At 41.1% G+C, this 17,356-nt stretch overlaps 1 protein-coding gene across 5 annotated transcripts in view; it reads left to right on the top strand.

The window, feature by feature from the left end:
* DHX33 (DEAH-box helicase 33) overlaps positions 1-12,588 on the top strand; it is a 78,715-nt gene extending 66,127 nt beyond the window's left edge. For all 5 annotated transcript variants that reach the window (XM_056556382.1, XM_056556383.1, XM_056556386.1 and 2 more), the window contains 5 exons: positions 4,311-4,399; positions 5,117-5,244; positions 6,938-7,141; positions 7,958-8,044; positions 10,848-12,588. In XM_056556382.1, coding sequence (XP_056412357.1) covers positions 4,311-4,399; positions 5,117-5,244; positions 6,938-7,141; positions 7,958-8,044; positions 10,848-11,156 — 817 coding nt within the window. In that variant the 3' untranslated portion in view covers positions 11,157-12,588. The remainder of the gene's footprint in view (positions 1-4,310; positions 4,400-5,116; positions 5,245-6,937; positions 7,142-7,957; positions 8,045-10,847) is intronic.
* Positions 12,589-17,356: the final 4,768 nt, after the last annotated feature.

Below are 17,356 nucleotides of genomic sequence, written 5' to 3'. Positions count from 1 at the left end.
CTGATCGGTCCTCCGGTCCAGTCTTCTACCTTCTTCCTGTGCACAGATCGTCACACGGCGCTCAGCCTATCACCAGGCGAGGCGGGACATGCTGAGGCCGGTGATAGCCTGAGAGCCATGTGATGATCTGTGCACAGGCAGAAGACTGGACCGGAGGACCGATCAGCTGTAGCAGCGTTCCAGGGGAACGCAGGAAGGTGAGTAAAAGTTTTTTTTTTTTTTTTTTTTTCAGCCCGGGCACAACGGAGTAGGAATAGTCTGCACTAGAGTACTCCTTTAAAGGAGATCTGCAGCGGTATGTAACTTGTCCCCTTATCCTCCAGATAGGGGATAAGTGTTTGATTGCGGGGGGTCCGATCACTGGGACCCCCCGCGATCTCAGTACGGGACCCTGGATCTGCCACATCTCTCCCAGTGCAGCAGGCGTTTCGGCTGCAGCATGACGCCGCAGCCGACACACCCCCCTCCATGTATCTCTATGGGAGTGGCGGAGATGCTGTGTTCGTGCTTCCCCCCCCCCCTCTCCCATAGAGCTGAATGGAGGGAGCGTGTCAGTGAGGTCGGTGACACAAGCACTAACCATGCAGAGCCACGGCACTCCCAGTATATGAGATTACAGGGGGTCCTAGTGATTGGACGCCCCGTGGTCAAACACTGCCAAAATAAGCAGCCGTATATAACTTATCCCCTATCCGCAGGATAAGGGATAAGTTATAGAACTGCTGCGTGTTTTGGTGCAGATTATCTCCTTGAAGTTAATGGGTGGGAAAAGCAACTTTTAATTTTATACCCAAAAAATGGCCATATCCCCTTTTCATAAGTAATTTTTTTTTTTTTTTTTAAGAACTACAACTTTTAACCCCTTCCCGACCTATGACATACCTGTACGTCATGGGTGGCAAGGTGTTCCCGACCCATGACATACAGGTACGTCATGGACATTACTGCCGCTACTCGCGGCATCCCGCAGCGCCCGGAAAGATGGTGGCTATCACTGATAGCCAGCCATCTTACCGTGCGACCACGGGGGGTTTCGTCCCCCACCCCCCCCAGCGATCGCTGCTATCAGCTGGTCAAATCTGACTAGCTGATAGCAGCGTTTCGCTATGAAAATACTTAGCAGCGCGGTGTGTAAGTCCCGATCACGGGGATCGGGACACACACCGCTCTGCTAAGTGTCCCTGTCCCGTCCCCCGGCGTCACTTACCCGTCGGAGCGGTGTCCCGAGCGGTCCCGGCGTCCTCCGTGCGGTCCCGACGTCCTCGGTGCGGTCCTGGCTGCGCTGCGTCCCGGAGGTGAGTTTCCGGCAGCAGTGCGGCATCTTCATTGGCAGCAGTGAGATCGCCGTAAAGCGATCTCACTGCTGCCTCTGAGAGTTTCAAAACTGCAACTCCCAGCATGCCCAGACAGCCTTTGGCTTTCTGGGCATGCTGGGAGTTGTAGTTTTGCAACATCTGGAGGTCCACAGTTTGGAGACCACTGTATAATGGTCTCCAATCTGTGCTCTTCCAGATGTTGCAAAACTACAAATCTCAGCATGCTCAGTCTGTCCAGGCATGCTGGGAGTTGTAGTTCTCTAACATCTGGAAGAGCACAGATTGGAGACCATTATACAGTGGTCTCCAAACTGTGGACCTCCAGATGTTGCAAAACTACAACTCCCAGCATGCCCAGACTGCCCAGGCATGCTGGAAGTTGTAGTTCAGCAACATCTGATCCTTCAGATATTGCCGAACTACAACTTCCAGCATGCCTTGGCAGTCTGGGCATGCTGGGAGTTGTAGTTTTGCAACATCTGGAGGCACACTAGTTGGGAAACATTGTCCGTTTCCTACCTCAGTGCCTCCAGCTGTTGCAATTGTTGCAAAACTATAACTCCCAGCATGCACTGACAGACCATGCATGCTGGGAGTTGTAGTTTTGCAACAGCTGGAGGCACACTGGTTTGGAAACACTAAGTTTGGTTGCAAAACACTTGAAAGTTTATTACATAACTTAGTGTTTCCAAACCAGTGTTCCTCCAGCTGTTGCAAAACTACAACTCCCAGCATGCACGGACAGCCAAAGGGCATGCTCGGAGTTTGCAACAGCTGGATGTTTGCCCCCTCCCCCCAATGTGAATGTACAGGGTACACTCACATGGGCGGAGGTTTACAGTGAGTGCTGCAAGTTTGAGATGGCGCAAATTTTGCGCTGCAGCTCAAACTTCCAGCGGCAAACTTGCTGTGAACCTCTGCCCATGTGACTGTACCCTAAAAACACTACACTACACTAACACTAACCTAAAATAAAAAGTAAAAAACACTACATATACACATACCCCTACACAGCCCCCCTCCCCCCAAAAAATGAAAAATGTCTGGTACGCTACTGTTTCCAAAACGGAGCCTCCAGCTGTTGCAAAATAATAACTCCCAGTATTGCCGGACAGCCATTGACTGTCCAGGCATGCTGGGAGTTTTGTAACAGCTGGAGGCACCCTGTTTGGGAATCACTGGCGTAGAATACCCCTATGTCCACCCCTATGCAAATCCCTAATTCAGGCCTCAAATGCGCATGGCGCTCTCTCACTTTGGAGCCCTGTCGTATTTCAGGGCAACAGTTTTGGGACACATATGGGGTATCGCCGTACTCGGGAGAAATTGCCTTACAAATTTTGGGGGGCTTTTTCTTCTTTAACCCCTTATGAAAAGGTGAAGTTGGGGTCTACACCAGCATGTTAGTGTAAAAAAATAAATTTTTTACACTGACATGCTGGTGTTGCCCTATACTTTTCATTTTCACAAGAGGTAAAAGGGAAAAAAGACCCTCTAAATTTGTAACGCAATTTCTCCTGAGTACGGAGATACCCCATATGTGGGCGCAAAGTGCTCTGGGGGCGCACAACAAGGCCCAGAAGGGAGAGTGCACCATGTACATTTGAGGCGATTTGCACAGGGGTGGCTGATTGTTACAGCAGTTCTGACAAACGCAAAACAATAAATATCCATATGTGACCCCATTTTGGAAACTACACCCCTCACGGAATGTAATAAGGGGTGCAGTGAGCATTTACACCCCACTGGTGTATGACAGATTTTTGGAACAGTGGTCTGTGAAAATGAAAAATAAAATTTTTGATTTGCACAGTCCACCGTTTCAAATATCTGTCAAACGCCAGTGGGGTGTAAATGCTCACTGCACCCCTTATTACATTCCATGAGGGGTATAGTTTCCAAAATGGGGTCCACTGTTCTGGCACCATAGGGGCTTCCTAAATGGGACATGCCCCCCAAAAACCCTTTCAGAAAAACTCACTCTCCAAAATCCCATTGTCGCTCCTTCCCTTCTGAGCCCTCTACTGCGCCCACCGAACATTTTACATACGCATATGAGGTATTTCCTTACTCGAGAGAAATTGAGTTACAAATTTTAGGGTGATTTCTCTCCTTTTACCCCTTGTAAAAATTAAAAAATTGGGTCTACAAGAAAATGCGAGTGTAAAAAATGAAGATTTAGAATTTTCTCCTTCACTTTGCTGCTATTCCTGTGAAACACCTAAAGGGTTAAAACACTTACTGAATGTCATTTTGAATACTTTGGGGGGTGCAGTTTTTATAATGGGGTCATTTATGGGGTATTTCTAATATGAAGATCCTTAAAATCCACTTCCAACCTGAACTGGGCCCTGAAAAATTAAGATTTTGAAAATCTTGAGAAAAATTGGAAAATTGCTGCGGAACTTTGAAGCCCTCTGATGTCTTCCAAAAGTAAAAACTTGTCAATTTTTTTATGCAAACACAAAGTAGACATATTGTATATGTGAATCAATATGTAATTTATTTGGAATATCCATTTTCCTTTCAAGCAGAGACTTTCAAAGTTAGAAAAATGCTAAATTTTCAAAATTTTCATGAAATTTTTAGATTTTTTACCAAGAAAGGATACAAATATCAGTGAAATTTTACCGATAAAATAAAGTAGAATATGTCACGAAAAAACAATCTCGGAATAAGAATGATAAGTAAAAGCATTCCAAAGTTATTAATGTTTAAAGTGACAGTGGTCAGATTTTCAAAAAATGCCCAGGTCATGAAGGTGAAAATGGGCTGGGTCATGAAGGGGTTAAAGGAAGCCTTTCCTGCCACAGGAACTGTTCATTAATAATAAAGCCATTAACAATTTTTGGGGGGGTTTTAGCCAAATTGGTATGAAAAGATGAGGTTATGTTATCACTGCTCAATATTCATCTGATATGTTATCTAGCAATTTAAAACCTGTTTTAAAATGAAAATGATAGAAAAAAACATGTTTTTGAATCTTTTATGCAGATGCAATTTGGCCAGTGTGGTGTTGCAGCTTCTTGTCTTGAGAGTTCCTAACATCCTCACCTTTGATTTTGTATCGAAACCTTCACCAGGTATGTTCATATACTTTTCTTTAAGTGTTAATCTGATAAGAACAAGTATATTCTAAATTTGCAGCATATTTGCACCTGTCACTGCATCACTCTATAATAATACATCACTGTAACAGTTACCGCACCAAGCCATACGATTGCAGGCTTAGGAGCTGTGGCTGCGGCATCTGCAGGGGGTGTCAGCTCTAATGACAAGGTTCTGAGTTAAAGGGGTTTTCCTATCTTGTAAAGTTATCCCCTATCCTATGAATAGCTGTCTAACCACAGGGGTCCGATCACAGGGGCTCTGCTGAGTTGCTGGGACTGTCTTACTTTCGTTTTAGATGCCACTATCAGCTTTGATCACGGCACCTAAGGGGTTAATGCTGGGCATCACCACAATCGGTGATGTCCGGCATCAGTCACAGGTCCTGGCAGCTGATAGCTGCCGAGACCACCCTAAAATTTTTCCACACTAGGCCACATTTGTAAGGGGTTTTCCTGAATTTTAGTATTGCCACGTGATTAGGCTATGAACATTTTTTCAGTGGGTCATCTGACTCCCAGAACTCCTGCCAGTCCTTAGAGGTGCATGGGTCATATCTGTTTTAGTATTCTATATAACATGCTCCATTGCATGCCATATTCCAAAATAAATATGTTAAGGGGTTTTGCCTATACAAATACATATACATGTATTAGAAGTCAAATATTTATGATGCAACCTTATTTTCTCAGATTCCATACAGTCTGCCACTGAGCAGTTGGATCTTCTTGGTGCAGTGGAAAGAAAGGAGGATCAAATCATTCTCACACCATTAGGAAAGAAAATGGCTGCTTTTCCTTTAGAGCCTAAGTTTTCCAAGGTAACTATTCTTTTCTGCAGCCACTACTAGTGGGACTTAAGCACTAACTACATACTGAGCTAGATTATAGTACAGTATGCACTTAGCTGCCATTAGAGATGAGCGAACTTACAGTAAATTCGATTCGTCACAAACTTCTCGGCTCGACAGTTGATGACTTTTCTTGCATAAATTAGTTCAGCTTTCAGGTGCTCCCGTGGGCTGGAAAAGGTGGATACAGTCCTAGGAGACTCTTTCCTAGGACTGTATCCACCTTTTCCAGCCCACCGGAGCACCTGAAGGCTGAACTAATTTATGCAGGATAAGTCATCAACTGCCGAGCCGAGAAGTTTGTGACGAATCGAATTTACTGTAAGTTCGCTCATCTCTAACTGCCATGTTTCTTCCAGTCAGAACTGCAGTTTCTGGACTCTATACAGTAAGTAAGCACAGAATTTTGAATGTAAAAGTATAATAAACACAAAGATTCACTTTAACCAAGCATTATAGGACATATTTTTTCAGCCTATATGATCTATTGCACTTAAGACCCACATGCATCTGGTCTGAACACAACTTGGTGTCACTAATGCCAGACAAATGTTTTGATGCAGGAATAAGTGTCCTGTCAGAATGAACTTTGCTCCTTCTGTCAGAAACAGTTTGTTGTTAATACCATAGGTATAAGCAGAAAAACATATACAGATAGTTAACCTAGAAGACTTGCTTGTGGGAGTCTTGCTTCCGCGCTGCTGGTATAACTGAATTCTGCTACCCACTGTCTGACACTTTCAGGTTTGGTGAGGTGATATCACACGCCCACTCATCCAATCAGATTTTAAAGGGAACCAATCATCAGATTTTACCCTATATAACGCTTGGCAAAATGTTATATAGGGTAAAATCTTTATTTTCACCATTCCCGGGGGATGCTCCTACCCCCAGGGATGGTGAAGATATGAAGTTATAAACTAGTCGCCGCCGCCGCCGTAAGTAGTCACCTGGGCGGGGAGCTCTTCTCCCATACTCCCGTTCTTCTGCCGGGAGCGACGCCCCCCTCCGCTTGATTGATGGGCCGCGTCATCGCTCTGCTCCGTCTGTTCAGTGAACGATGACGCGTCCCATCAATCAAGCGGAGGGGGCGTCGCTCCCGGCCGAAGAACGGGAGTAGATGAGAAGAGCTCCCCGCCCAGGTGACTACTTACGGCGGCGGCGGTGACTAGTTTATAACTTCATATCTTCACCATCCCTGGGGGCAGGAGCGTCCCCCGGGAATGGTGAAAATAAAGATTTTACCCTATATAACGCTTTACCAAGCGTTATATAGGGTAAAAAACTGATGATTGGTTCCCTTTTTTAGCTGGACTACCCATTAACGATTATGGTTACATTTGTGGTCTGTATTTTGAAGATCTTTGTATAATTTTCTTACACATATTGGGGGAGATTTATCAAAACCTGTGCAGAGGAAGAGTTGGGCAGTTGCTCATAGCAACCAATCAGATTGCTTCTTTCATTTTCCACAGGCCTCTTTAGAGGCCTGTGGAAAATGAAAGAAGCAATCTGATTGGTTGCTATGGGCAACTGCACCACTCTTCCTCTGCACAGGTTTTGATAAATCTCCCCCATTGAGCATATGCATTTCATACATATTTGTCTACTTGCTAAAAGCAAAAAAAGAAAACCCTTTTTACACTTTTCTTTTTCCTTGCAGACTATCCTTATTTCCCCCAAATTTCACTGTACAGAGGAGATCCTGACTATTGTGGCACTGTTGTCTGTAGACAGTGTTCTTCACAATCCACCTGCCAAACGTGATGAAGTGCAAGCAGCACGCAAGAAGTTCATTTCTAGTGAGGGAGATCAGATCACCTTACTCAACATCTACCGAGCATTTAAAAACCTGGGTAAAAATAAGGCAAGTTCCACTTCTCCTCCTCCAATATTACATCTGTCAAAACATTTTAAATGTCTTTTATTCTCTTAGGGCAGAGAATATAGTATTTGTTTGTCAGATAAGGTCACGAAAAAATCACTCTGTGAATACACCAATCTAATGTTTAGAAATGTAAAACTTTGTTCACACAACACATTTATGGATATAACATTTAAAACATCCTTTTACTAATTGAAGGGGTATCATCTTAAATGTTTGATATATTCAGAACATTTCAGACCCTCCCCTATGGGAAGAAGAAGCTCGCATGATCCCTGTTGGCTCATTTCAGTGGACACTTTCCCCTTAGAAATGAATGACCATAGCACTCATTGCTGGGGTTTACAGGAACTGAATCACAGAAATTCTGCATTTACTGAAGAACCGAAACTGTGACCGACCGTATCTTATTCCATAGATCAGTGAGACTGTGTGAGAGTAGGGCCTGCCAGAACACAATTTTGCCTGCTGAGCATATCCTTTTTTTAGTACACTCTATATTATTTAATTGCTTATTTGAGAGCAGTACTGCTTAGTCTTATGTAATATGTCATAAACACTGTGCTGCAGTCAGTTCTCAGGTCTTCCAGATTTATGTCAGTTTACACTGGCAAAACTGAAACAAAAACGAAGACTGGAACAGACCTAAAAATGTGGTCAGGAGTACAGTTATTGCACACATATAAATGGTTGTGCTGAAATGTGACCTGGAGTGATAGATAAACATTAAAAAATAAATATATATATATATATATATATATATATATATATATATATAATTGCCTTGTTCTTTTGCAGGAGTGGTGCAGAGAAAATTTTATTAATGGTAGAAATATGATGCTGGTTTCAGAGGTTCGTGCTCAGCTCAGAGACATTTGTATAAAGGTATGGTTTTGCTCTTATTTCTTTTGCAACATTTCTTACAGCACCTCTCTTACCAGACAAATACTGTATACAGGTGTGACCCATAAATGGTTTAACGAGTGGATGTTAAGGTCTCGCCTTATACAAAATTTGAAACTAGAGTTGGGGGGGGGGGGGGGGGTCTGTATTGTACTTCAAACTGGATGCCAGGCACATTCAGGAGGAGCATTGTCTGGAGAGCTACTATCAGCAAATCTGCAATATTGATGAAAGTCCTGATGATTCTGGTTGGCTAAGAGGAACAAGAACTATTCAGTATACCTCACCCTGGTACTTCTGGAACCTGTACAGTGGGAGCTCTAGTCACCCACAAGTTTAATCCTTGATGACCTTCTTAAAAAAAATCCTGTTCTGTAACCCTTAAAGGGGTACTCCGCCCAAAGGATAGGGGATAAGATGTCAGATCGCCAGGGACCCCGGGGATCGCCGCTGCGGCACCCCGCCATCATTACTGAACAGAGCAAGTTCACTCTGTGCGTAATGACGGGCGATACAGGGGCTGGAGCAGCATGACGTCATGGCTCCGCTCCTCATGACATGACTGCCACGCCCCCTCCCATAGACTTGTATTGATGGGGGCGGGCCGTGACGCCAAGAGGGGCGGAGCCGTGACGTAACGATGCTCCGGCCTCTGTATTGCCCGTCATTACGTGCAGAGCGATCTCGCTCTGCGCAGTAATGATAGCGGGGTGCTGCAGCAGCGATCCCCGGGGTCCCCAGCAGTGAGACCCCGGCGATCTGACATCTTATCCCCCATCTTATCCCCCATCTTATTTTATTTATTTATATACTATTTCTTTCACCTAATTCTCTAGGTTTTAATTTTACTTAATTTTATTTTATTTGATTCACCTTTTTTCACTTATTCTTCCTATACTTGGGTACCGGATATTTTGCCATACCAACATGGGTAATGTGAATATTGATATAGCATCCTTCATTTATATGTGAAAATGTGCGCCATTTTTAGTAAATATATTTCTTACTTTAAAGATTTAAAGATTGCTTACATGTGCGGTAAATAATAAAATGATTTGTCTTAGATATGGAGTGTTAGTTAGATGACATTACTGGCCCTGGGTGTACACATGCGCAGAGAGACATTATTATTCTTCTAAGTATAAGCAAGGCTTATCCATAGAATGTTGGATAGATCTGGTGCGCAAGCGCAGTTGATTTGGACAACTTTGGCATTATTGTGCATTGAAACAACATGGTCGACGCCACTGCGCATGCGCTTAAACATAACATAGCCGACTGGTGTGTGGCATGAGCCACGTGCTGGTTTGATGTTAGATCTAGTAATCGGCGTGGAACATGAGTAGCTCATCTCCATGACGACACATTTTTTACACACTTGTGCGTCCGCGCAAAATGGTGGGCACACGGTGTCCCGGAACTAGATGCCGGCGTTGTATTCAGGCTTACAGGTAGATAACAATGCATGATACCGGAAGCACATGAGTGATACTGGAGAACGAATGATGGGTCCACAACGTGTCTGTCACATCTGCTGGCACTGAGGTAATTAGGAATAATTACAGTGTATGTATTATAAGAGGCATGAGACTAGCTATAAGCCATGTGCCCCTGAGGAAGTCACCCTTCATGACAGAACACGTGGGGACCTATTTCTGGGGGGGACACCCGCTCCTGTACCTACTATCTGATGTATCACTAATGGTTTTTCTCCCTTGTGATCAGATTGGTTAACACCATTACTACATTGTGATTCTATATTATTTAGTGATGATTATTATTATCATCAGCTTTTTTTGCACAGATACGATTATATGAATTGAAATTGTTTGCAATTTTATATTATTCTGTTTACTACTCTGTTTACCAACTATTGCTGCTAGGACTTGTGCATTATATATATTGTTACTTGTTTACCTGCATTGTGGTACACTGTAATTAGGGAGTGCTTGTGTTATCATTACTTAGGGATTGCGGGTGTCCCTTGGGGGGGATTCTCCAGGTGACTGGGGGTCCTCCTCCTTGGCGTTGGGAGACCATGTACTTACTGGCTCCCACATTTTAATTTTTTAAATCTTGATACATACACGCTTTTAGTTTTTTCATGTGATTTAATGAAAGTATATATTTTATCATTGTTGTGCGCCTTCTTTTGCTCTTGCTTTTTCTCTTTTGGTATCCGCCCCCCTCATGATGTCTCGCCCAGCCCCCTAAATGCAAGTCGTGTCACAACCCCTCCCAGACTTGCATTGAGGTGGCGGGGTGTGAGGGGCGGGCTATGACTTCACTAGCTGCCGGCTCCAGCGTTCGGAATATTTTTTTTTTTTTTTTTTTTTAACACAAGCTGTGTTGAGGCTTTTTGCAATGCTGCAACTTCATCACAGTCCTTTTTTTCCCCCTGTGATATACATAAAATGTTAGGCCCCCATTATTCACTTCATGTTTATGGCTACCACCATCAGTACACCTAAGACTACTGTAAGAAGAAAAAAATGTTACTTTGTTTTATGCATTGATCCGATTATTTTGATACCTATTTTTTTTATTTTGTTCTAAAAAATTTGCTTAATAAAAAATTTATGTACAAAGATATTTTTCTGTTTCAGCATTCTGTTATCCAGAATTGTTTTATTATTATTATTATTTTTTACTGTGGGATAGGTTAAAAACACAGCAAATTTTACATAATGGTATGATAAGGAGGCACTTTAACCCCTTCCTGCAGATGAAGGTGTTCTGCCTTGTTGCACAGTTTCAATCTAATATCTATTTGTTTTTATTACAGATGTCAATGCCAATAGAGTCATCAAGGACAGATACACGGAATATCCGCCAGTGCTTAGCTCATGGCTTGTTCATGAATGCAGCAGAGCTGCAACCCGATGGAACATACACCACTGTTGAGACGCACCAACCTGTGTCTATACACCCCTCATCCATTCTTTTTCACTGCAAGCCAGCCTGTGTTATTTACAATGAACTTCTTCATACTTCTAAGTGCTATATGAGAGACTTGTGTGTTGTGGATGCTGACTGGCTGTTTGAGGCAGCGCCAGAATATTTCAGGAGGAAATTAAAATCTGCAAAGAACTGAGAGGCAACTAAAGTGTTTTATTGAATGCTAAATAGGATTTTGCTACTATGGTCTATCACTATTTAAAGTAATAGCCAAATAGTTAATTCTAACTGATGGGAATCCTCTGTTAGGAATCCTTATATCTTTGCCAGAGTGAAGAACAGCTACAAAGAGTAGGGGGACCAGTCCTGCATTACACAGACAGCCTATTGATTTCTCACAGATAACTGATTGGTGTGGGTCCCAGCAAGGGTTTCTGGGTGATCAGCGCACTGTGTAGGGACCCTTAAAACAAGGATTGCCCAAAGCAGAGAACTCCTTTCATTCTGTACCTAGTTTTATAGGACCTGAACACCTTTTAAGTTGGGCAATTGTGCTATAAAAATGTTTTATATTGTAATTTTAAAAGATTATCTGTTATTTTAGTGTTCTGTTTATGCTTGCCGGACAAACCTTCCATAGATTATAAAAATACTCCTTCCATGTTTCAGAGCTATACAGCTAAGGCCCCTTTCACACTATAAAATTAACCTGTTTTAAAGATCCGTTCAATGTTCTGTTATAAAAACCCTTAAAAACGGCCCTTAAACTGCCGTTACAAAATCCCATTATAGTGTATGGAATTTTTACATTATCCGTTTTAACCCGTTGTAGCCCGTTAGTAATAACGGACGTTATTTTGTGATGGGAGGCACTATTTCTTCCGTTCTTTCTCCCGTCACAAAATAACATTCGTTATTAATAACGGGTTAAAATGGATAATGTAAAAATCCCATACACTATAATGGGATTTTGTAACGGCCGATTTTAAGGGTTTTTATAACGGAACATTAAACGTATTTTTAAAATGGATTAATTTTAAATTGTGAAAGGGGCCTAAGCCTAATATTTGGACATTTTACTTTAAACCTAAATCTAATCTAATGAGGAATAACTCTGAAATATTTCACCCAATTTTTTTTAGCCCATTTACGGCCCTTAAAGGGGTACTCGATTTGCAAAAAATTGTTTTCCACAGAACTAGCTCCAGAATGTTACAGATTTTTAAAGGACTTCTATTAAAAATATTAACCATTCCAGTACTTATCAGCTGCTGTATGCTTCACAGGAAGTTTAGTTGTTCTTTTCTGTCTGACCACAGTGCTCTCTGCTGACACCTCTGTCTGTGTAAGGAACTGTCCAGAGTAGGAGCACTGTGGTCAGACTGAAAAGAACTACTCAACTTCCTGCGGAGCATACAGCAGCTGATAAGTACTGGAAGGGTTAAGATTTTTTAGTAGAAGTAATTTACAAATATGTTTAACTTTCTGGAGCCAGTTAATATGAAAAAAAATAGTTTTCCACCGGAGTAACCCTTTAAATCTAAAGTTCTGCCAGTCCTTATTTTCAATCTTCATTGCTGGATGACTAGCGATAAATCCAGTAACAGATTATCTATAAATATACACAATAATAAACTCTGCTGCACTGGAGCCTGGGGAGATGCATTTTTCTCCCACAATGCAAACAGAAGTGTGTTTGATCTTTAGACACTAAACAACCAGGGGGTAGAATTCTATATGGGGCAGGATGTATCTAGAAGTCAATATGTAAAGTAGATCATTTATTAATTATTGTACTGGGAGATGCTCTGAAATATCATTTATAGGTGAAGCTGCACTTTAAACTGGTTGTCCCCTGAATCAACATTGGTGGTATTTACTTGGGAATGACACAAACATCTGATCAGTGGAGTCTGAGTGATGTAACCACTATTGTAAAATATCTGCTACTTCATCTCCCAGGCAGCCACATTTTGTCTGTTTATATGAAACCTTTATTCATTAATCTTTATCTAATGTGATTTATGATAAAGGGGTTGTCCAGTGAAAAATATGGCCTATCCACAGCATAGGGGAAACATATCTGATCCAGGGGTGGTGGGGTGTCTGACCGCTGGGATCCCTCATGAACAGGGCCGGTAGACAGCATGCATTCTGTTCACTTGTATGCAAGTGCTGAAGATACCAAAGTACAGCACTCTGGCATCTCCGGTGCTCACATACAAATTAACGGAGTTGAGTGCTTTCTCTGAAAGCCAGGGTGTCATTTTGGAGATCATAGTGGGTGCCTGGATTGGGGGTAAGATATATTTCACTGAACAACCTTTTTAATAACACATTAGGAGACATTACTTTTTCTAATTTGTTAATATTTAGCAGTTTTTAGCCAGTAGCTATGCCATCTACCCATGTGACGTAACTCGACGGCAATATAAACTTTTTTTAGATTGTATACTGTAAATATTTTGATGTTGGATATGTTTATTATAAAAATGTCTTATATATAAAGAAACTGTCCATGAAAACAGATACTTTGCTATGTCTAGTGTGGGGCCTGTTGTGGATGATGCATGACTTTTCAGTCTTCTTGCAGTCTCTAAATCGCCCCTCAAGCCATGGCATAGAGTAGATTTTTCAAGCATTCCTTTAAAGATCTCCAGTGTAGAAGCTGAAGCCACATGTTAGGCAGAATTAGAGGACTTAAAATTGCCTGAATCTCCACTTAACCTCCTTTTCCTATAGGCTTTTGACCTATATTATACTATTTACCTATGATACTGCTAGAAAAGCTAGATTAGAATACTGCATGTTAGCAGGTATTGCTGTTACTTCATGCCAATAGCCTATACAAACTGCAGATTAATGTGAAGTCAGTGCTGCATGGTATGCTGCAGTAGAAAATATTTATTGAAAAATAGTGATTAGGCAATACTTCATAGCATGTGTTTCATGTAATCCACATAGAGATAGTATAACTTCTTATCACTTCATTGTCTACCAGGTTTAAAGTCCCAACGTGTAAGACTCTAAAGCCGACATAGCAGAAGCAGGTATACTGCCATTCTTTTAAATTTAAACACACTTTTACTACTGGGGCAACACAAAAGATTATTTATAAGAAGTGTTTGTAAAGTGAGAATGTGTGCCTTTTAATGACTAAGCTGATCATTTTAACAAATGCGCTCAGGGATGTGTACCACAAACCTCTCTGGGGTCTAATCTACATAGGAGTCTTATTCGTAGGTTTCCATTCTTGTCGGTAGAGAGGTAGACGTTTGTGCCAGGTGCTGGAACAAGTTGCTTCTTAATATCAGCTGTTGAACTCTCACTGACTTGACTTATGATGTGTGATAGACATTATTAGCTGGAAAACCCCTTTAACATTATGTGGTATTTTAATGGTTTGTATTAAAAGGGTTTTCTGGGCAGGGTGTTTTTTTTTTTTTTAGATGCTTCCAGAAACAGTGAAAATAAAAAAGAAAGCTTACTTACCTGCCCCTATCCTCTGCAGTTGTGACAATGCCCAGTCTCCACTTCTTCCTTGCTTCTCCTAAAAGAAAATCCTGCTTTACTGGTCACTAAAACTTCACAGTAACTAAGTTGAAGCAACGGGGACCAGGCTCTGTCTATTTGGTGGCAGCAGGGTATCATGGCAGGTGAGCATGTCACCTTTACTATTTTCACTGTACTAGGGGCATTTAAAAAAAAAAATAATCTCCTGCTAAGAAAACCCCTTTAAAGGGGAACTCCACTGGAAAACTTTTTGGTGCCAGAAAGTTGAACAGATTTGTAAATTACTTATATTAAAAAAATCTTAATCCTTCCAGTACTTATCAGCTGCTATTATGATCCACAGGAAGTTCTTTTCTTTTTGAATTCTGCCTGACCAGAGTGCTCTCTGCTGACACCTCTGCCCATTTTAGGAACTGTCCAGAGCAGGATAGGTTTTCTATGGGGATTTGCTCCTACTCTGGACAGTTCCTAAAATGGACAGAGGTGTCAGCAGAGAGCACTGTGGTCAGACAGAAAGGAAATTCAAAAAGAAAAGAACTTCCTCTGTAGTATACAGCCGCTAATAATTACTGGAAGGATTAAGATTTTTTAATTGAAGTAATTTACAAATCTGTTTAAATGGGCACTGTCAGATACAAAAACTTTTGATATGTTGTAAAGCATGAAATACCAATAGATTTTGCAATTGCTTTCATACTGAAAAAGCCAGTTAAACAAGTCAAAATAAATAAAGGTGCTAGACACAAATTAGATGTCCATGGTCAGGATTAGGTTCTGAGTGATATATTAAGAATTTTTTTTTTCCAGTGGAGTACCCCTTTAAGGATTATGTGAAGTTTATTAAAGTTAGGTATTGATGATTTTGTAGTATTAATGAATGCATTTTTAGTAGATTGATGCTGCAAAAGAACTGTTTCTGTTGTTTTCATTGTGTTTTATTGGAATTAGGGCCCGTCCACACTGCTGAATTTCCACCGGAAAATTCTGCTGATTAATTCCATTAGCAGAAAAGTCCCTTTGTTTTTAGTGGGATTCTGCTGCACCGTTCACACTGTGGACTTTCAAGATTCCAGGCCTGCCAAAAGAATGAATATGTACATTCCCTTGGCAAAATTCCCATTGATGGTGATAGTGCAGGTCTGCGCAATCCTACTGCTGATGGATTTTGGCAGCACCCACTGCAGGCAGAATCTCAGTTCCCAATATCTTAGGGCAGAAAATCAGCAGTGTGGATGGGCTCTAACTGCATTATAGATTTTTGTATAACATTAATTTAATTTGTACAATTTTGTATACAAATACAGTTGCAAGAATATGAACCGTTCAGAATAACATACATTTCACATTTTATTAGTAATCAATTTAAGTTAAATAATATCACAAGGCCTTTGAGTGCACTGAGAAAAAACCATCCACAGTGTAAGGAGAATTTAAAGGGGTACTCTGACCCTAGACATCTTATCCTCTATTCAGAGGATAAGATATCTGATCACAGGGGTCAGGCCTCTGGGACCCCCGTGCAGGCACTTGGCATTCTGAACATGATGTGGTTCTCAGGTTGTGTGTGGTATTGCAGCTTAGTTCCATTGAGGTGAATGAAGCCAAGTTATATTACCACACACGTGAGGACAAGGTAGTCTCAGACATACCAGAGAGAGGCCGCAATGGCGTTTGGACAACAGAGGTTTCCTCTATGATGTTCTTCAAAGAACACAATACTTGCTTGGTGTTTTTTCTAAAAGTGGACACATGAACAAAGGTTTTAGTGTGTATTTTCCTATTACCGTTTGGTTCTTTCTTCAGGATTGCCTGTAGTTCTCTTGGAGTGAAATGTATAGGTTTTTGGATACTAAGGTCTTTAGTAATGCTTTTGTAACCTTTTTCAGCTTTGAGGCATGGTTCACACTAACCAATCATTTTAGAGTACATCTGCTGAGAAGACTCCAGGAGTATGAGGAATATCCGCGGCAGCTAAACCTGCAGTGGAAGCGCACACCTTCAATTTTTTTCTTTCTAATGCTGGGTTTAAATGGCACATTACTGGCCAAAGTGTGCACTGACCAATGGTTGCAATGTGTGCCCTGTTTTTTATGGAAACGTGTGCAGCAGTTCATACTGTGGTGGCACTTTATTTTTATTTTTTTTTTAATAGCATATTTCAAATGAACCAGAATAAGTAATGTTACTTATTCCAAATGTAATCATCTGGAAAGCATGTTGGAAATTCATTGAATGGACACTTAATCTGTAACCATCAGCAGTGATTTCAAATGTTGATGTAATGCTTAGAATTTAAGCACCGCATTTCACATTTTTTTTGTTATATGAAAAACTACCATGTGAACATACCATAACTAAAGTCTACTTACTCTCTAACTGTACTGAAGGTATGTTAAAAGAAAATGCCCTGTGCAACTGTTTGTTTTATTAGTTTAGTTTGTCACAATTATAGACAAATACAATTAGACCATATTTTATTAGTAATCAATATAGATATCCAAGTACTTTCAAAGGGTTCATTTACTTTTCTTGCAACTATATAGGTTGACGCTTGTTATGGCACACTGCAAATGTACTAGATGCTACGTACCAAACATGAATTCTGTACAGTTCTAATATATAGTTCTAATATAATTGGACTACAACAGACTAAAAGCACAATTTAATTGATTTTGATTGTAATTTGTTTAAAAAAAAAAAACAAACAGCATATTTGTGTAGGTACATTGTTTTGTGCTTAACCTAGGGAGTATTTCACCTAAATAAACTGGTAAACAATTTTCTTTCCTTGTTACATTGTTTTCAGCACCACCTTTAACAGTAATGTATACGACAGAAAGTATATGACAGAAAATAAAGCAAGCTATAGAGGAGAAACTAAGC

Source organism: Hyla sarda, chromosome 2 (assembly GCF_029499605.1).
Source record: "Hyla sarda isolate aHylSar1 chromosome 2, aHylSar1.hap1, whole genome shotgun sequence".
Lineage (NCBI taxonomy): Eukaryota > Metazoa > Chordata > Amphibia > Anura > Hylidae > Hyla > Hyla sarda.
Note: the sequence above shows the minus strand (reverse complement) of the source record. Positions and strands in the feature narration are given on the sequence as shown.